Genomic DNA, 20,801 nt, shown 5'->3' with positions numbered 1-20,801 from the left:
CCTGAGCTTGTGGTCACCTTGGTTTTAAGGTGGGCACGACACTTTTCCAGATAGACAACAGGTAGAAGGCTCAGGCAGGCCCACTGGGCGTCTGCTCCTTTACAAACTATGCTCAGGGAAGAGCTTCAATCCCTGCAACAGTGCTGCCAGCATCTTATGACAGTACCTCCCTGCTGTCTATTCCTGTGACAGGGCCCGACTCAGACAGACATGCTCTGAGATTCTGTTCATCGTTTTGGATCCATAGAATGATCTACTGAGACATCAGAGAATACAGCTTTCCAATCCAGGAAGACCCTGACGATTCTGGTTGTGCATACACTGAGCTCTAGCTGCAGCTCTGGGCCTCACCAGCACCTGACCGCACCAGACGTCACATTCCAGGCCACCAGTGCCATAAACAGACCTAGAGCTTGGCTGTGCAGCGGAGCCCACAGGCCCCTTGCTGCCCTCCCAAAGATTGCCTCACCTGACCCTTCTCTGCCACACCAGGCACATTTGCTGGGCCTCTGGTCCTTATTTTCACGTCCAGAAGTAACTTTACCGTCTCAACCTCTCTCTCTTAGCTTATCTCATCTCAAAGGTTCTCATCTCTGATTCCTGCTCATCTTCACCATCATTCCTTAGACCCACATCTTGCACTGGCTGCTCTAGACAAGTGTCAACAGCTGGCTGGGCCAGAGGCCCAGCTGCAGTCCCTCTCCTGAGGGAGGGCTTGGGTTGCTCCAGTTCACAAGGAGGTCACAGCAGTTATCACTCTTTAGGCCCACTCAAGCTCTGAGATGCCCAAAGCTGGTATGTAGTATGAGAAAATGACCCTAGGCCAAGAACGGGAGCCGCACAGAGGGATTTTGTTCAGGGCCAAGGAGCTAGAAACTGCCTAGCAGAGAAAGAGACTGTCCAACTTCTGCATCTGATCACACCATATCCTGTGGGTCCAGCAGCATGACACCCTCAGAAGTTTGGGCCGAGTGCTGGGCCCAGGGGAAGCAAACGGTGAGGAGCCTGGAGGAGAAGCAGCAGAACAGGGCCTCAGGCGGAGAGGAGAGCAATAGTGTTTCCCTCTGTCAGCAGAACAGGGGAGCAGGGTGGTGGCAGCGGCTGCTCAGGAGAGCGGTCACCACGGCTGCCTTTATTACCCACCATCAAACAGCAATTTCTTCCCCAGCCTCCTCGCTAATTACCCAGCCAGCGTTCTCATCTCGTTTTATTACTGGAATTAACAACGAGTTCAGAGCGTGGAAAGCTATTAAGATGTGTGATTAAGCCACATTCAATTAGTTTCTACAAACAATTTAATTGATGTTGCAGATAGAATTAACAGAAGGTGATTGTGTGAATGGCTCCGCTGGCTGCAAAATGGGGGAAGCTGTGGCAGGCTCTCTTGGGCCAGGCGAGATGGGCTCCAGGCTTGAAGCTTGCGGCCTGCCCACCAACTTGTGCTCCACATGCTGGGCCAGCCAAGTCCATTAGTAGGAGAGGCCCAGACATTGTGGTCCTGCCTCTCAGGTGAGACCTGTGCGCTTCAGCAGAGTTAGATAGGCCCAACCAAGTCATGAGGGAGCCTCTGTGGGGACGAGAGACCCTTCCTCCCACTTGATCTTCCTGAAGGGCTGAGAGGCCTTTTGCTCTCTCACTGTTAAGATCTGAGCAACCCAGGGACCCTTGATTCTTGCTTAGACTGCTAGGTCGATGCTGCGCTAAAACTCTTCTGAGGTTAGAGGAAGGTGACAAATGGGACACAGGTGAGCACCAGCAGCTGGTGAGGTCATGCAAGCCACAGCTACAGGCCAAGAGAAGGGGAAAGGAAGGGGACAGGAATGAACTGGGCCTGAGAACACAGCTCTTGGCTTCACGCTGTGTCTAACAGGAAGCTTTCAAGAGAGCTGGCAACTCTGAAGGCCAGGCCCAATGCTCTGCCGGTGTCCTGAAATCCAATGGGAAGGACCTGCTTTTCTGGCTACCTGAGGAGCCCAGCTATTAGGTACAATGGCCACAGAACCCTGAGGGCTAGAAGCCAAGAGGCTAGGTGAGTATTGGGCTGGCTGTCACCTGCAAGGGCATCAGGACAGGTCTGGAAGTTCCTGGCCCCCAGGCCCTGTCACAGGCCCCTGAAGCACAAAGCACAAGTGTGACGAGAGGAACTCCCGGGAACTTGGACACTCGGTCAGACCTCTGGTGGCTTCCCTAACTTACTCTGTTCTGACTTTTCCAGTCAGTCTCAGAAGTAGATTTTCTTGGCAAACAGTGGCAAATCTGGGTAATGTTGATAATGGATCCACATTTTGGTTCACTTACCAGCTGGGTAGCTTTAACACTGTTACAGAACCTCCAGCCACAACTTTTAACTGAGGCTGTAGAGCTCTCTCACTACCTTCCCTCTTTTCTCGTTTCCCTAAACCAGAACATAGCCTGAAGCTACTGATCCCATCCCTCCAGGTTTCCATCCCAGCAAAAGGGATGGAGCCCCACTCGGCCATAGGTGCACAGATAGAAAGCCACTGCTGAGGGTGTAGGAGGGAGGCGGCTAGTTTTCAAGTTCCTGGGTCCAGATGCAAACATGCAGAGACCATATGTGGCCTGCCTGGCGGACAGAGGGGACATAACTCAGGAGAGCTCACAGCCCAGTTTCTCCTGAAACCAGGGAAGACACCTCAGACAGCCCTGAGCCTACTCACACATATCCCTAGGGTTGGGAGGGAGGCCTTACATCTGTGGAGGACCCTCTGTTGGTCTAAGACACCTTCTATCTCTGTAGGCAGGGCCACTTGCCTCCGACCGTCTTTTGAGGACATGGAAGAAGGCTGAGGGCTGTGTGAGGAGTCTGCTGGGGTCATGGGTTTGGGTCCTTCTCTGTCTCAGGGCTCACTACTACCTGGCTTTCTGGCCCAGGCACTAAGAGTCAACCAGTGTTAGCTGAGGTAAGGGAAAGACCAGGACCTCGAGGGGTCAGAAAAGGGGAATACCAACAGGAAGCTCTGCCCGGGCCTATGTCCATGCCAGGTCTTTTGGAGGGTTGTCTGGGTAGGCCTGGTAAGACCAGGTAATGGCCAGGAAATGAAGTCCCTGGCACCCGTCAGGCAGGGCCTCCCTGACACTGTGTGCAGATTTAAAGATGGGCTAGGGACCCTCTGAGGCTAGCCTGGAGGCTCTGGGCGGGGGTGGGGGTGGGGGCGGGGCTGGCCCACGTGCTGTGCTCCAGGGGCTTCACAGGAGAACTCATTAGCCCCACAGTGGGGTGGTGACAGAGATAGATTCTGGTGACAGCTGTGTGCTGGAGCCACGCAGTGAGAGAAGGAGAAGGAAGGAGGGTAGGGAGAGCTGCCACAGGGGCCACATTACAATTCCTGGAATACCCATGTCACCACTGCTGGGGCACAAGCCATGTGATCTTCAGACCAGAACCTTCTACTCCTCCTTAGGCCACACTCAACATCCTGGCCTCCTATCCTGGCTGGCCCAGGGGACTAGTGCTCCTCACCACCATTGCCAGCTCTAGGCCCTGGCCCAGCAACATGCACGCCCTTGGTTACAGAAGTTCAATAGTTACATGAGAAATAGAGCCTGGCCGGCAAGGGCAGGGCAGGCTGGCCATGACAGCCCAGCAGCACCAGCTAAGCATAGCTGGTGGGGAGCTTGCTCTGCAGGAAAGGCAAATCCCAGTTCATATGCCCTTTCCAAACTACAAAAGTATGGTGCATTTTCAAAGATCACCAGGAATCTTCTGTCACAGTCCCTCATCCCTACCCTTCTGGACTCACGTGCAGGCTAGGGTGGTAAGTAAGCAACCCATTGTCACACAGCGTCACATACTTCTTCTTCCACTCCTTGTTCAAGGATTTGCCACTTCTTTTCAGCAGGATCCCCTAAGAAGAAAGGCACAGTTACAGACCAGGAGTCAGCCTGAGGGGGGCAGGGTTCCAACCAGAGGACAGCCAAAAGGTCTCTCCGTACTGATGCCTGGGACTTGACCAGAGCCCAGGAGCCAGCCCAGCACAGGAAAGTCACGTGATCAGGTCTCCTCACCCTGCTTCCTGCTGAGCTCTGCCTCTGGGCAGAGGGGTTAAGGAAGGGCCTGCAACACATTCAGTAGAACAGGAGGCCATATCTTTCCACTGGCCACTCAGCAGGAAGCAGTGTGAGCCACTGTTAAGCTAGAAGGCTCTACAAGAGAGAAGGACAGCTGGTAAAGGATTCTGGTTTTCCCCCACCTGAGAGAACCCCAGGCAGAAAAATCCTGTCCTAACAATGCTCCAGACCTTATGCTAGGCACCAAGAAGTCCAAGTCTCCCATTCAGCCACCAAACTGCCCATGCAAACCAATGAGATGTCTCTTGTCCCCCAGTGCCCCTGTTTGCCTATCAGCTCTCTGCCACCAAGCTATATCCCCAGTTTTCTCTTTATAACAGGCTCTGCCAGACTGCCTAAACTGGCTTTAAACTCTCAATAGTCCAGATGAGCCTAGAACCGATTATCCTCCTGCATCAGCCTCCTGAGTAGCTGAGATTGCAAGCCTACACCACAAGACCTAGCATGATGTGTTCTTCAAATGTAGGTCCAACAGGCAAGGACAAGAGCGGGGCCGGTGAGCACAACGCTATCTGTGTGGGCTGTCTGTTAATAACTGTCAGTGCCCAGCACAGCACCTGGACCAGAACAGATGCTCACAAGTGTCTGTTGGAAGAACTGGAAAAAGTGCCAAGACTGTTGTGTGGCTGTCAAGCGATGAAGGCAGGACACAGAACCTGATTGGCAATACCTCCCTCCGTCTTCTTTCCTTCTCTCTGGGAGAAACCAACTCCTCTATAGTCCAGTCCCTTAAAGATGTCTTCTGAATAACTCAAGATCACAGTACAGGCGAACAAGCGGGAACCTGAGCACTACAGATGGAAGCCTGGTGGCTGGTCCCTCAAAGCCCCCAACTCAGTATAGGCAGGAAGAGGCATGGGGTTCTAGTTATACACTGGGACTTGGTGGGAGGAGTTCTGACAGACACTGCTGAGATGGGAGAAAGGGATGGTCTGGGCTGTCCATGGGGTGATAAAGGGTGATAATGCCCGTATGTGGAGGCAGAAGCAGGCCCTGCCCTCAGCCAGTCAGTAAAAATGGCCAAGGAGGAATGCCAATGAGCAGCCAAGTATCAGATTCAGCCATACACTTCCCCTATGTCCTTCTTGACCTAGTGGATGACATAAAAACATGTGATTATGGTGACACATGCCTGGAACCCGAGGGCTTGGGAGACTGAGGCAGAAGGCAAGTTAAAGGCCAGCCAGCCAGCCAGCCAAGATTACATAAAAGACAATTAAGGACTTACAAGTGATCTCACCCCTGGCCACTAGGGGGCGAACCGGAGCTGAGGAAGGGTGCTCAACCAGGGAAGAGCTCCAGTTTCCAGCTCCCACTGTTTGATATGTGCATATCCTGATAACTCCCCTCCTCTCCCCACCCCCAGGAAACAAATGCCATTTCAGTAGATGCAATAACACGTGTAGCATCCAGGACATCTCTGCTTCCTGATGATGAGACCTTGCCTTCAAAAAGACGTTCTGAAGACAGCCTGGAATTTTTCTTTTACAAAAAAGCCACCAGTGCCCCAGTTATATAGTCTGTGAAGGGCCCTGAGAAGATTGCCTGGTGCCCTGTCTGTGGCCGTGGTGTTCCTGTCACAGGCAAGCTGTAGAAGCAGAAGGGAGCCAAGCTGCTCCTTCTCCCTGACTCTTAGCAATGGCATCCAAGGGCACGTCTGAGGACAGCCCACCATCAAGAAGAGGAGGGAAGGGCTGGTGAGATGGCTCAATGGGTAAGAGCACCCGACTGCTCTTCCGAAGGTCCAGAGTTCAAATCCCAGCAACCACATGGTGGCTCACAACCATCCATAACAAGATCTGACTCCCTCTTCTGGGGTGTTTGAAGATAGCTACAGTGTACTTACATATAATAAATAAATAAATCTTAAAAAAAGAAGAAGAAGAAGAAGAAGAAGAAGAAGAAGAAGAAGAAGAAGAGGGAAGAAGCCAAGTGAAATGGTAGGCTGCAGAATGCCCTGGAAACCCAGCGCAATCCACAACTTTCTTTTTTTTTTCTTTTTTTTGGTTTTGGTTTTTTCGAGACAGGGTTTCTCTGTATAGCTCTGGCTGTCCTGGAACTCACTTGGTAGACCAGGTTGGCCTCGAACTCAGAAATCCGCCTGCCTCTGCCTCCCGAGTGCTGGGATTAAAGGCCTGCGCCACCAGGCCCGGCCCCCACAACTTTCTTGATGTTGGTCATCAAGAGGTCCTCCAGGCCTCTCACACCCGAACCCTCATGTCACCAATGGCATTGCCTCGAAGCCCGGGGCCTGGCTCCCCTTCATGCCACCAGCTGGCTAGGTATATCGAAAAAGCTTCAGTCTGTCTGGACCAGAGCTGCCTAAAGACCACCGGACCTACCCAGGTCCTCCTCCAACCAGTTAAGAGGGTCAGAAGTCAGTCTGCTGCGGAGGCAGCGCAGGAGCGAAGCCCTTCTGCCCGACAAACACCCAGCTCTCCTTGGCTTAATGAGGTTCGTTAGCAAGGGGCGTAGGCGGGTCGCCCAAAGCTCACCAGCAGGCTAGAGGGCGGCAGAGCGACCCTAGCCGCCAGCCCTCTGCCCAGCCTTGCTGCCCCCACCCTCCAACCCGGGTTCCAAGAAGGAGAGAAGCTGCGGGGTCCCCGCTCCCTCCCTGGCCGGCCGGCTGCGCACCGTGGAGCAGGAAGCAATCTGGGGCGGAATGGGAGCGGTGCGGAGGCGACAGCCCCCAGAGGACCCGTTCCCGCCGCCGCCTCCCTCCCAGCTCCGCCAGCCGACTTAATTGCGGAGTCCGGATTGATTGGGAATGCAAATGGCAACTGAAAAGCAATCTCCACTCCCAGCAGGAGCTAGGGGGAGGGGAAGGTACCGAAAAGGGGAGCACAGGACAAGGGGGCGGGAAAGGGGAGGAGCCACGAATGTGGCACAGTGACACCTCATGGGCGGGTGAGGTCAGGAAGAGCGCTGCCCCTCAACCTTCATGGGCGGAGCCTCCCCAATGGGCAGCACCCCTGTCCCCGCCCGCCCCCAGGTGGACGAATGGAATCTGCAGCACAAATGGCACAGATCTGACAGCTACCAGAGCCGCTTAACCTAGGAAGGGCCGTCCTGGGACGCTCAGGGCATCTAACAACCAAGCAACCACCAGACTTCCAGGCACCAGTTGACAGGACACTCCCCTTCATTCTTGCATGTGGAGGACCCAGAGAACAACTAATCCAGCCCCCATCCCAACCCCGCTATTACAACCCCCAGTCAGGAAAGCCAGTGGGCAGTGGGAGCTGAGACAAGTTCTCTCTCTCTCTCTCTCTCTCTCTCTCTCAGCACATGCGTCTGGGTGGGGTAACACCAACACTCTGAAGGCACCGCCGTCCTCACCCTACCTCCACTCAAGCTCAGTCCACAGTGCACCAGCCACTGAAGGCCCTGGCCTCCTGGAATCACAGCCACTCACAGAGGGACAGGAGGCAGGGGCTTTCACTGCGGCCATTCTGTGCTCTCAGCCTGTTCAGGGGACTTCCCTCCCAGAGACCGTGGCAGTTGGAATGGTCCCTGGCAGACATAAATTCAATCAACAGACAATGAAGACAAGAAGATAGGAGAAAGAAGTGGGCGTGCACGTGGCTCCCTGGCCACCACTCTAAGTCCTCATTGGAAGAGTAGCCAGTGCTCTTAACTGGGCCACCTCTCCACCTTCCTGCCACACTGTTTCTTCTCTGTCTTGACCAGGTGTGCTTCACTCTATCTGCTGCACATGGAAGCCGCTTTGATCAGGGCGAGATGTACTTACCAAGAAAGTGTGTGTGTGCTAGTCTGTGTGCACGTGTACATACGTGTGTGCGCATGTATGTGTATACGTGTGCATGTGCGTGCACGTGTGTGTATGTGCGTGCACGTGCGTGCGGTGTATGTGTGCATGTTTGTGTATGTGCGTGCATGTGTGCGTGTGTACGTGTGCATGTGCAACAGTAATTGGGAATCAGTGGATAAGAGGAAAGAGAAAGGACAGAAGCTTGCAATGGTGGTCTGCATCAGTAAACCCAGGACATGAGCACCCTCATGCTGCCTTTACTCAGGCTCTCTTTGGCTTGGTCTGTGTTTCTGAGGTAGTCTTGCTATGCTGTGGAGCCTGACCCAGGACTCCTTAAACAACCCAAGGTAGCTCAAATTATACATACTCCTGCTCTGCCTCCAAAGTCCTGGGCCTACAGACACGGTGGTCCACCATATCCTGCCCCTCTGCCCCCCCCCCCCCAAGTCTTTTCCTTAGCTCAGATTCCAGGAGGCTCCCTCTCCAGGTCGCACCAGCGAACCATCAGGTCCGGAAGCCAACCGAAGGCTGCAGGTGGCTCTCTGCTGCTCTCCAGTGGTAAGGAAGAGGGAAGGCAGCTGTCTGGGGACCAGGTTCTTGGGGCTCACGCTTCGGACCAGGAGGATCACCAGTCCCTTGGTAGAGCGGTAGGCCTAGGATCCTGGCCCCGGGAAGAAGGCTCCTGTCCTGAGCTAACCTGCTTGATGGGGATGGCCCGGCCGCTCCCAATGCTGTCCACTCTACACTCCGCAGCTTTCTTCTCCCTGTCCAGGTCAGCACCTTTTCGAGACTGAAAGAGAAAAGAACAAGCACGTTAGAGGTCTGGGGCTTTCCGGTGAGTACTGCCCGCCAGTCGTTCTCCACCCTCCCGTTTTCCTCCCTCTCCTGGGCAGTCCTAACACTGGGTTTGGCCTGGACGGCGGGTCGGGAAGGAACCAAGACACGAGTATTCCAATGGGTTTATTCTTACACACGGCACCATACAGAGCAGCACAGGTCACTGAGCCAGGCCCGCCCCTCACAAAGAGCAAGGACACGAAATACGGAGGGCGCAATGAGTGTGCAGCCCAGGGCCTGGAGTTTGTTAAGTGAAGGGAGGGGCGAGGAGAGGTGGCCCGGTGGGGCTGAGGGCTGGCCAGGAGCACAGGGCACGACAACCAGGGAGAGCAAAGTCCGGAAGTGAGCGGGCAGGTGCTCGTCTGCGGCACAGACACCACATGGCACCGAGCATATTGGTGTGGCCCGAGGGGCACAGTGGATGGAGAGAGAGAGGAGAGAGGCCAGAAGAGGGCCTGCACCCTGCCAAGCTCCTGGGGCAGAGTCCACCCAAATGCGGATCCTAGGAAACAGGGGGGAGGGGCCAAAAAGAGGGGGCAAGGCAAGCGCGGTGGCGGCGGCTTCCGGAGCAGGAGCAGGAACGGCAGAAGTCCATGCAGGAAGGAGCAGAGGAGGGGAGGGGCAGGAAAGCTCCCCCAGGAGCAGCTGGGCCAGCGGGCTTGAGTGCCCCCGCCCCTCTGGGCCTCTTCGCTTTGGCTGGCCGGCCGGCCGGCGTGGGCCGAGCTCCCTTCTTCTCCATTCAGCGAGCCTGGCGCAGCATCCAGCCGGGCCTGGTCCCCCGGCAGCCCCCAGCGCGGGCTCCGGCGTTCCTAGCCTTCCCTGGGGGTAGGGTTAGTTACAAAGGTTCCTGTGGGTCTCTGGAGCGGGGAGCTCGGCGGCCGCTTCTCATCTGAGAGCAGTCCCAGGGCCCGGCCCGCCTCCGGCCCGCACAGGGGGAATGTCCAGAGGTGCTGTGTATCACCACCTGGTCTTCTAATTTGGAAGGAGTTGGAAAGGCCTTTTTGTTGATGAAAAGTTGGAAACAGTGGCACATATCTGCAAATATCGAAAGAATAAAGATTTTGGCAAGTTATACTTAAGCCCCGCAAAAGTCGGTCAGCACTGGTGAGGGCAGAGACCCAGGCGCCTGGGGAGAGGCGGTAGCGCGGGATGAAGAGGAGGATGTGAGGAGGAGGAGGTGAGGAGGAGGCGGAGGCGGAGGAGGAGGCGGCTGCGGCCGCCAACTGCTGCCAGCAGTCCATGTGAGCAGGGAATGTTCACCACTCTGCTGCCCAGGCCCCATCCCTCCTGCATGCCCAGGCAGCCTGGAGCACAGGGTCGGGACAAAGGACTGCAACTACAATGTGGGAGACAGCCCAGCAGGGGGCGCAGAAAGAACTGGGCCAAATGGCTAAGGATTACATTGGTGCCCAGCAGCTCCACAGACAGCACCTACCTCCACACCCCTCCCGGGCTAAAGCCCTCTGCCCCTTTGGCCCCAGGAGGAGGGAGGATGGGACTGCTGTCACTGGGTCTCAGGATGAGTGTAATGAGGCCTATCCCGGCCAGGCTGGTAAGCCAAGGGGCTGCCAACTACCAGAAAGCCCAGAAGCCCAGAGTGGCACCTCTCCATGAAGGATGGGGACTGGAGCCAGGGCAAGAGTGGCAACATGAACACATGGGGTCATGAGGGGAGACTGGGGATGTCACAGCCATGCCCCGCAGGGAGTCGCCAGTCACAGAACAGGCAGCACACAACAGGACCCCCGGAGCAGCTGGCTCCTCTAGGAGGGGTGAAGGAAGGGCAACCCCAACAGCAACGATGGGGTGATTCCCAAGATACACCCATAGAGCTGACCATGCCTTGAGGCTGTCCAGTCAGGGACAGTGGCGCAAGTGAGGTCACCATGGAAACGATGAAAAGAAAAAATAAGGTCGCTGCTGTGAAGATGGGGAAAATGGAAGGGCCTGGAGGGAAGGCCGTGCTCCGAGCAAGGGGTGTGGCGGGGCTAGGCAGCACAGCTGAAGCAGGCAGGCAGCAGAGTACACATGGAGGGAGCTCGAAGGTACTGCAGCAAGGGGGCCAAGCAGGGAGGCAGGGATGCCCTGACGCTGAACCAGCCAGTGGGGGAAGATGGAAGGATGCTAAGAATGGAATCAAAGCAGCGGTGAGTGAGGCAGGAAGGGGATGCTGGGGAAGAGGAAGGCTGTGGAAGGTACCAATGTGGTCACTGTAACAGAGGCACCAAGGGCTTTACAGCAACAGTACCAGCAGCAGGTGTGCACATGAGCAGGCAGCCACCAAGGCTCTGCATATCTCAATGGATGGAACAGAACGGAGAGGAGAAGCTGTGGGTCTAGGAGGACTGGAGCTGTGTAAGCACAGGGCACCCCAGCAGCAGCAGCCGTCAGCAGAATGAGGCCAGTGAGCACGCACGTCAGGGGCAGGCGGGCCAGCTGACAAAGGGATGCGGGGCAGAGGTGAGGATGGAGGACAGAGGCCCAGGGGCACTGGCTCTGTCTGGGCAGGGTCCAGAAAGTCTAGCCTGGCCAGAGGGATACAGGCCCAGGCCAAGAGCCAAGCACTGGCTCTCAGAAGAGGTGTGGAGTGCTGCAGAGGGACAGGCTGCTCACCCACCTTTTTCTGCCCACAGCTCCTGGAACAGTCCAGCCAGAGTCCCACAGAAGGGCCACAGCAGGAGCAGGGTGGGGCATGGTGTGCAAAAACTGGAATGGGGAGCGGCAAGCTCAGGGGCCAAATAGCTGAGGGGGTTGGCCCTGAGCAGGGAGGTTCAATGGACCCCGGGTAGGGGCATGAGGTTGGTAGGGAAGGACAAGGAGCTCACAAGGAGACAGGACAAACCTGAGCGGGAGGCACGAGGCAGCGTGGTGAAGCCCAGGAAAAGATGGCTAAGCCTTTGTTAAACCAATCACAGCGGTAGGTGGGAAGCATGAATGTTCCCCTCGGCAGTGGGGTAACGGAAAAAGAGCCGGAAGGCGGACTGGGAGGCCTGGCTGGGACTCTAGCTCGGCCAGCTAACCCTCTGTGTCGCCTTGGGCAAACAGCCTTCCGGCCTCCGGTTCATTAGCTGTTGAATCAAAGGGGGTCAGGGAAGTTAGGCCACCGAGTCCAAAGATCCCTTCAAGCTGATACAGAAACTCTAGGGCTTGGGAGGGAGGGAGGCTATAGGGGGTGAGCATGTGCACAGGGGAAGTCCTGAGGGAAGCCCCTCCTGGGCTCAGAGGTACGGCCTGGAAGATGCTGTGGGTCCAAGGAGGAACCTCTAGGAGCCCTGTGTGTCTAAGTGTGAGAGAGACTGCATCCTCTTGACCTGGGGCTGCCTGCCCTCCTGCTTGGGAGCTCGGCGCAGCCCTGCCTATACAGTGATGGCAGCTGGGCAGGGAGGAGGACGGGGCACGTACCGTGAAGATGTTAGAACGCCGCTTGGACTGCTTGCGGATGGGCGTGGGGGTGGAGGAGGCGGCGATGGTCTCGATGCGCAGCTCCCGCTGGCTGATGCTAGGGGTGGAGGGGACTGAGGACGAGTAGTCGCTGAAGGCGCTGCTGCCTCCGTTGGTGGCCTAAGAATAGAGAGGGCTGCTGAGAGTGACCCTGGGTGGGGGGAGGAGGGATACACAGCACGAGAGGCAGCAGAAGGGCCATAAAGGTGGTATCATGGGGAGCTGGCATGTCCTGGAGGCCAAGATAATCCAATGGTCACCATGAGGAACTTGGCACCTTTGTTACAGGGCTCTGGAAGGAATGGGACGGGGATGTGTCTGTGCAACCCTGAGAGCTAAGTCAGGTGCACACGCTGACATCACACAGCAGGGACACAGTCTGAGAGTGAACAAATGAGGGTGTCATGATCTGCATGTGGCCTGGGACAAGGAAGCAGGTCACCCTTCCTGAATTCCCAAAATCAGGGGTGGGAGGTTGGGGGATGGGTTCCATGAGCTGGGGCTAGGCTCAGGGTGCTGGCCAATCTGAGGTTTGCTTTGACAAAGTGCATAACACAGAAGGCATCAGGAACAACCTGAGGTACAGCGCAGAACAGAGCAAAGGCCTCTGGGTATGATAAGCTGCAAATGGGCAATGGAAAAGGAGGAGAAAGAGAAAAGCCAAAAACCACTTACAGGATGGAGACAGAAAACACTTACAGGATGGAGACAGAGTATATATAAGTGTTTTCCCAAGGCCAGGTAGACAGTGTGGAAACCAGGCCCATCTCCCACACAAACTGACCCAGGGACTGCAATGCACCCTGCCCTCAGCAGCCTTCCGCAGGTGGCCCACTGCAAAGGGCCAGGGTGTTACGTTGGCCCTGCTGGTGGAGTAAATGTACCACTTAGGGACATAAAGACCTTCTTCTCTGCCCCCCACCTACCTCTCCTCCTCCCTCTTTCCATTACAGGCTGGTGTAAGAGTCCTTGTGCCTTCTCATAAGTCCTAATGAGGGTCCTGACACTGAAGCCACACTGTCCTTGGGAAGCACAGTGGCTGACCACCCACTGTGGATGATTCTGTGCTTGCAGCAAGGGGCAGTGAAGTAGAACGGGAAAGGTGTGTAACTATAGAACCAAACACTGGTCTACATGTCAGGGCCAAAAAAACTAACTCTGTAATAGGCCCAGATCTAGACAAATGTCCAAATGGTATGGTGGGTCCAAACTCAATGCAGGAGCGGGCTCAGAATATACACATCCTGAGTAAAGCTGAAGGCCCAACACCATCATGAGGATATGCTGCCCTTCTAATACAAAAAGACTGGCACAGTGCAGAGCCAGCTTAGGCGCTTATTGGCCTTGGGGCTGTCGACTACCTCCTGCTCACTGGGAAGAAGGCCCTGCACCTGCCGCCAGCTGGAAGTGCTTGCCCATTAGAGAAGAAGGGGCCAGGCCTGCTTACCAAGGGCAGTGGTGAGCACACCTGAAAGAACTTTCTTTTCTCTCCATGCCTGCTAAGTAAGGCTTCCCTAAGTAGTACTGCAGGAGTCTACGTGATGGAATTCACAAGAGCACATGTTCATGAAGAGGGAAGACAGTAGAGTGAAGGGTACCGAGACCAGGACAAAGAGGAACACCACATGGAAAGGCCAGACCGAAGCCAACCATGCAAGCAACAGAACTGGAGCCACAAGCAGGCTGGGAGCTCAGAGAGATGAGCAGAGGTGAGCGTGAGGCCAAGGGGCTAGGACACAGGCAAACTCCCAGGAGTACAGGGATGCAACCGCACCTGATTGATGTGCACAGCTGGGATGGAGGCAGCGGACACGGCCGAGTGGCTGGGTGAGTTGGGCAGGGACTTGCAGGGCCCGATTGCCAGCTGCTGCTTCTTCCGCAAGGCTACCACTTTCTGGGCCACTGAAGGGAATAGTAAAATCAATTCTACTTGCTGAAGAGAGGGGTTCAAAATCCAGGTTGGCAGCTCCCCAAATATACTTAGCACTAATTGCTTGCCACAGGCCACCCTACACCCAGCTCTGGGGTCCTGAGTTACCGTCCTGGAAGACTCGTTCCACATTGAGCCCATAGGTTGCGCATGTTTCATAGTAGGTACAGCGCTTCAGGTCTGTGGACAGTTTTCGGGCCCTGCTGTCGTCAATGACCCGGGGATTGGCGGCACTGATGGCATCTGTTGGGAGATGGGAGGATCACTCAGCTGGGTGAGAAGCAGTAGAGGGTTATGTATACACTGGTGGACAAGCAGAGGCCCCAGTGGGATGTGCAGCATAGAGACCTCAGGTGCCTGGGTCGTATTTCATTCTATTATTGTCTCTTTGAATGAAAACAAATTAATGACTTGATGAGTCCTTGCACAAACCCTGAAAAAAAAAATGTGGACACAACCCAGTTTTGGGGCACATGCCTAAAATCCCAAATTTAGGAGGCTAAGACAAGGTCAGCCTGGGTTACAGAGCGAGACCATGTTTCAATAATAACAACAATAACAACAACAACAACGACGACGATGATGATGATGATGATGAAGAAAACTGTGGACACAATAACCGTATAGAGCTCCGTAGTCATCCTGAGAAAAGGAGACTGAAGACCCTGTGTTTACGGCCCATGGTAGTTAAGAGCCTTTCACTGCTGGGCAGGAAGTGGGAGCTGGGGTCTCGTGGCCTGCTTATGGAGACTTTACTAGTCCACCACCGTACCCTGCCATACAGCATGCCCTGCCTCACCCTGTGTGCCCACCAGCACCATGGGCACCTCGCTGGCATTTCGAAAGCTGCAGAGGCGCAGGAAGTAGTTGTACACCGTCTGGAAGCTGATTTCATCCTCCAGGCTGAACACAAACACCACCGCATCCACCCAGGCAGCAAACTGGGGAGATAAACAGAGTCAGCACCCATCATCCCTGACGAACTCGGACACTAGGCAGGCAAGTCAGCAGGCACGTCACCTGGAGTTCAGGGGGGCCTCCTTCATCTCGGATCAGCAGCAGGTAGCTCTGGCCGTCCACCACAATCTCCTTTTTGAACCGACCCCCTAGGACAGAGCAGCGGTCAGGTCCAAGTACAGAGAAAGGGAACATGGGGGTGTGTGCCAGCAGAAGCCCGGGTGCCCAGGGAAGAAGGGAAGAGAATGGGCCAGGAGAGGAGCCAGAGCCCCACACAGAGACAATGGTGGAGGAAGAGGCAACCTGTGGCCAGCCTAGCCTGTGGTGCTCACCTTCAGGGGACTCTTCCTGGACATAGGTCCCTGTCAGATATCGGTGAACCAAGGCTGATTTCCCACTAGACAGGTTCCCCACTATGCCCTGCAGGAGAGGAATGGGTAAAACAGTGATCAGAGGCATGAGGAAAAGGTGAGACTGGGTATGCTCAAGAGGAAGGGAAGGAGGAACGCATGAGCTAAAATGGTACAGAGGGGACCAGGAAAAGCCAGGGAGACAGAGCAAGGCCACCAAGGGTAGAACCTAAAGCCAGGGCCCACCCAGACACAGGACCCACTCACCACTTTAAGCTCCGGCACAGAGCGGCTCAGGGTCCACTCCTGGCTGTTCACAAATGAGTCTGTGAAGACAGAGCCATGCCATCAGGGGTGTGCACACACCTACCACCTACAATACTCAGCCGAGCCCAGAGACCACTGTCCTCCGTGGGACCTTGACCCTCACCGCTAGCTCCCTAGGGAAGAGAGCAAAGACAGTCCCAGGGCAGGACTGTGCTGATGCTCATCCCGCCTGTCTTGTCCAGGTTTGCTGCCCCTCCTCGGCTTCCTCTTTATGGTCATGAGCTCACCTGGCTTAGTGTCTGAGGCCTCTCACCCAGAGGAGAGGCCTCTCCAGCAGGTCTCAGACCAGACCCAAAATGGGCAGGGCCCTGGCAAGGGGGACCAGTCTCCTTCCTGCGAGTAGGAACAGCTCACCCTTGGCAGGGTGGGGCCACCTACCACATTCCTGAGCCAGGGTGAAGAGGGAGGAGCCTCACCTGGCCCTGTCCTGTAGAGGCAGGTCCAATGAGGCACATCTCCCAGGCCCTGCCAGGCCTCCCCAGCCCCTCTGCAGGAGACCAGCCTCCAGGCTCCTTTTGATGAGCTCACACTCAGCAGCACTGGCCCTCTAGACTCAGACAAGGTCCTTAAGCAGGAAGCCTCATTTGCTGCTCAGTGCCCCTGGCTGGACAGCCAGCACTCATCTCTTATTCCCCAGCATGTTCTAGGCAGCCTGGCCTGGGCTGGACTTGGTCTGGGCAGTACTTGCTGTCCTGCCCAGCTCCCACTCACTAGCCCGGCCCACAGATGTCTCACAGCATTATCTCATTCAAGGCCACAATCAGTCTCTGACCTCAGCTGCAGAGGCAGCTAGGGAGAGAGGTCAGCCCCCAGCTAAGAAACGCTCTAGTCTAGTTTAGCTCGCTCCTTTCCTGAGCAGCCATACTGTATAGAAAGATGTATAGAAAGAGGGTGGCACCGGAACGCAGGTCCTTAAAGTCTCTTAGGATGCCACGCCAGGATGCTATGGGCAGTGCCATTGCCTGAAATCCTCTGCCACTGCCATCTCCTCTGGATACTTCCAACGACCTTAGGCATACCTTCTAGCCGGTAAGGGTACTTGGGCCAGACCTAGCTCACCCACCAGTCTCTATCAGGTAGGTTTCCGACACAAAGTGTTTTCTGTCAGATTTCAACCAGAGGCCACTACGACGACGACGGTGCACAGCGTTCCCCCTTACCGCTTGGCGCACCCAGGAGTCCTGGGGCTGCGGCTGCCCGGCGGCTCCACAGCGGCGCTGAGGGCGCGGGCTCCCTCCGGCGGAAGCGGCTGGTGAGCAGCTTCCAGAGGCTGGCGGCGGCGCGGGGGCGGCCGGGTTCTGGTGGCGCGCACGGGGTATCGGCACCCAGCAAGTCTCGGCGACTGGGGAAGGTACCCAGGGAGCTGGTGTCGCCGTCGCTGCGGGTGCGCGCGCGGGGTGGCCGGGCAAGCAGCCCGGACTCGGAGCGCCGGATCTCCTGGCCGCGGCGCAGACGGAAGCTAAAACTCTTCCTGAGAGCCGACAGCCCGCGCCGGGGACTCTCCGTGCCGCGGCTGCCACCACCACGGAACACCTGCCAGCGCTGGCTACTCCATAGGGACGCTCCCCGCAGGAAGCCCGAACTCCCCGTGCGGCCAAGCCCTGCGCCCGGTGCCTCCGTCGCCGCCAGCTCTAGACGGTTCACCTCCAGGAACGTCATGCTGGTGGGCCGCGGCCTGGATGCCTTCTCTCCAGGACCACGGCTGCGCCGGACAGGCGCGGGGCTGAGCTCAGGGCTGGGCGGTGGCGAGCCGGGCCGTTCTGAGGGCGCCGGGCCCCGACGGCCGTGGCGCGGGCGCAAGAGGCCAAGCAGCAGGCCGCGCGCGCCGGAGGGCGCCGACCCCGGAGTCCCGGAGCACACGCTCCGTGGCCGCGAAGGCTGTTCGCGTGCGGCGCACAAGGCGGCCTGCAGGGCGGCGGCGGTCCGGTCGGCCGAGGCGCTGTGCAGGTCCAGCGAGTCGCAGACGCTGAGGGCGCGGCGGCAGACGGCGGGCCGCTCCCCGCTGCAGCTTTCCCCCGGCGACCAGCCCCGCTCCATGCTCAGGGCCCACAGGCGGAGGCCAGGCCCATGGCGGGGGACGCGGGGCTGGGCCCGGGCCGGGGCCGCGGCCGGGGCGCACGGACCTCGGCCTCTGGGCACCTGGTACGGGCCGATGGAGTCCCTCGACTCCTCCACTTGAGTCTGCAAGCCCAGACCTGGAAGGGCCTGGAGCCAGCCTAACCAGGAGAGGCGGCAAGTCTGGCCTGGAACACCCAGGAACGGCGGTGCAGGGCAGCCCCTAGGAGCCCTCAGAAAACAGGAAATTCCAGCCAGGGCTCCTCCTAAGACTGGGCAGGTAGGTGAGGAGTTGTCATTAAGAGCAGGCCAAATAAATAACAGTCCTCAAGCACACCCCACAAGAGACCGTTTTTGCAGAAAAGTGAACCATTTTCTCTTTCTCCAAAGAGGGAGGACCCCAACCCAGGATTCCAGGGCCGTCTAGAATGTTAGAAGACCGGATTCTGAGCCAGGAGACAAGCAGATCTTATGCCTTCTCTGAGCTTCAGACTTCGGTCTGGAAACTGGAGAATTTAGCGAAGTGACCCTATTTCAGAGTTCCACTCTGATGTTCTTAAGGCGGAGAGGCGCTTGATGCTACAGGAGGTGCTGTTGATGACTGAGGAAGCCTGTTTCTTTGGAGATTATAAAACTCAGAAGACACGATTTTGCTTGGACTGGGCCAAAGGGCAGAAAAAAGAAAAAAAAAAAAAAGACCAAAAGGTAAACCTGAATGCCCAGGAGGAACGCTGAGCCCTGCCGCCTAGCTAGGGCCACCAGTGTAGCACTGAGAGGATTTGTGGCACTTACCTGCTGGAGCTGACACTGCAAACTCCAACACCCCTAATTCTATAAAGCCAGTGTCTTAAGTGGCATCAGGAGTGTGGGCTGCACACACTCCCCTGATAACTCAGGTTCAGCCCAGGCTGTGGTAAAGCTCCATCTGTGACTGACCCTGTACTGCCTTCATCACTCCTGGCCAGGCAGCAGCTTCATCACCCACATAAGACAGCCACTGGCACCAGGGACAGACTGGGAGAGAGCAGTTTAGGCTCATGCTCGAGTGTCCCTGGAGACTGATCATCCTCCTGAGTTGCCCCCACCCAGCCCAGCCCCATGGCCCTTTCAGCTTCAGAACCTCTTGGTCTCAGTGAGAAGCAGCAGACAGAGAAAGCAGCACATTCCTGAGGGGTTGGGGTGAGGGGAATGCCTGGGAAGGCAGGGCCTCTCCAATCAAGGTGCTCCGAGGAAAGAGAGACGGAAACTTTCAAGCCCTGGGCTGGATCTCTCCAGTGTTCTGCTCTCTCTCTGCTCTCTCTCGTGGGACTAGTAATTAAGAGTGGAGAGGGTAGCTGCTCCCTGTTCCTTGTAACAGGGGTAATAGGCAGTTCCACAGAGGAGCCTTTCCCAGGAAGGCCCAGGGACAGACAAAAGTCCAGCACTCCTGACTTACAATTTCTAATGTAAGTTAGCCAACATTCTTGAGCTACACGTTAACACTGCCAAGCTGGAGGTAGATGGCTCAGCAGTTAAAAACACTAAATGTTCCTCCAGAGAACTAGGGTTCTATTCCCACATGGTGGCTTACAATGGTCTGTAACTCCAAGATCTGACACCCTCACACACACACAGGCAAAGCACAATGTACATAAAAGTACATTTAAAAAATAAAAAGAAGCCGGGCATGGTGGCGCATGCCTTTAATCCCAGCACTCGGGAGGCAGAGGCAGGCNGATTTCTGAGTTCGAGGCCAGNCTGGTCTACAAAGTGAGTTCCAGGGCTACACAGAGAAACCCTGTCTTGAAAAACCAAAAGAAAATTAAAATAAATAAATAAATAAATAAATAAATAAATAAAAAGAAAGCTGCCAGGTCTGGGGGTCGGGGGCAGGGGGGGGGAGTGTCTTGATTCATCCCTGGGCAGATGGTCCTGAGAACTATCAAGAGTGGGCTGACACAGGGGTCCAAACTGTCACAAGAACACACCCACAGAATCAACTGAGCAGGGCTCACAGAGACTGAAGCAACAACCACAGAGTCTGCATGGGCCTGAGCTAGGTCCTCTGCGTATTATGGTTGTGGGACTCCCAGCAGTGGGAGCAGGGGCGGCTGTCCCTGACTCTGGCCTGCTCTTGAGCCCCCTTCCTCTGACTGGGTTGCCTCATCCAGCCTTGATGTGAGGGTTTGTGCCTACTCTTGTTATAGCTTGTTATGCCTTTGTTTGGTTGACAGCCCTGGGAGGTCTGCTCTGGGTTTTGAGTGGATCTGGATGAGAGGGGAAATGAGGGGAGGGACTGGAAGGAGTGGAGCATATGGGAACTAAGGTAAGGATGTGTGAGAGAATTAAAAAAAAAAAAAAAAAAAAAAGGTGGGCTGAGCAAGCTACAAGGAGCAGAGCAGTAAGTACCAAGCGCCCTGCTTTATAGTTTCTGTCCTGACCTCCTTCAATGATTGACTGTGATGTGGAAGTGTGAGCAGACTCTCCTTTCCAGGTTGTTAATGTCATGATGTTTATTATAGCAACAGAAACCCTAGAACAGTTCGCTGCCTTCATCTACCTGTCCTGTCTATTCCACGCATAGGAGGTATCTATTCTTCCACAAAAGAACAGGACTGCCTGTCACAGCCCCATGCACTGCCAATGAAAATCCAAGCACAGGACAGTAGCTAAGAAGCCAGTGTCTGAGGACAAGGTGCCCAATGGGTTGCTTTAGCAGGGTGAAAATAGCTGTGTGGGACGGGCGCTAGCCGTGTATACAGTCACACACCCGCCCTTAATGCTCTTGACAACCACACTCTGTTCCTCCAATAGCCATCACCTACAAAGAGCAGTAAGGCTGGCCTTGAAAGCTGTGCTGGACCTGTTCAGGATCAGAGTCCCACAGGACCAGCCCCTCTCAGCCCTGTTCAGGACCAGAACCCACAGGACCAGCCCCTCTCAGCCCTGTTGAGGATCAGAGTCCCACGGGACCAGCCCCTCTCAGCCCTGTTCAGGACCAGAACCCACAGGACCAGCCCCTCTCAGCCCTGTTCAGGACCAGAACCCACAGGACCAGCCCCTC

The 20,801-nt window shown here is 56.0% G+C and overlaps 1 protein-coding gene across 5 annotated transcripts in view; it reads right to left on the bottom strand.

The window, feature by feature from the left end:
* Window positions 1-20,801, bottom strand: part of Agap3 (ArfGAP with GTPase domain, ankyrin repeat and PH domain 3) — a 50,275-nt gene that overhangs the window by 9,896 nt on the left and 19,578 nt on the right. The window contains exons 1-10 of one of the 5 annotated variants that reach the window (XM_029534405.1): window positions 15,644-15,702; window positions 15,359-15,446; window positions 15,090-15,175; window positions 14,869-15,010; window positions 14,178-14,312; window positions 13,914-14,041; window positions 12,101-12,259; window positions 8,832-9,733; window positions 8,559-8,651; window positions 3,762-3,866 (exon numbers count right to left, since the gene is read on the bottom strand). In XM_029534405.1, the coding sequence (XP_029390265.1) occupies window positions 3,762-3,866; window positions 8,559-8,651; window positions 8,832-8,843 (210 nt within the window). In that variant the 5' untranslated portion in view covers window positions 8,844-9,733; window positions 12,101-12,259; window positions 13,914-14,041; ... (3 more) ...; window positions 15,359-15,446; window positions 15,644-15,702. Of the gene's footprint in view, window positions 1-3,761; window positions 3,867-8,558; window positions 8,652-8,806; window positions 9,734-11,540; window positions 11,697-12,100; window positions 12,260-13,913; window positions 14,042-14,177; window positions 14,313-14,868; window positions 15,011-15,089; window positions 15,176-15,358; window positions 15,447-15,643; window positions 15,703-16,863; window positions 17,741-20,801 lie in introns of those variants that run through there. The other 4 variants (XM_029534402.1, XM_029534410.1, XM_029534408.1 and 1 more) reach the window with 4 other exon arrangements.

The sequence above is a fragment of the Mus pahari genome, chromosome 2 (genome assembly GCF_900095145.1).
Source record: "Mus pahari chromosome 2, PAHARI_EIJ_v1.1, whole genome shotgun sequence".
Taxonomy (NCBI): domain Eukaryota; kingdom Metazoa; phylum Chordata; class Mammalia; order Rodentia; family Muridae; genus Mus; species Mus pahari.
This window is presented reverse-complemented; position numbering and strand designations above follow the sequence as displayed.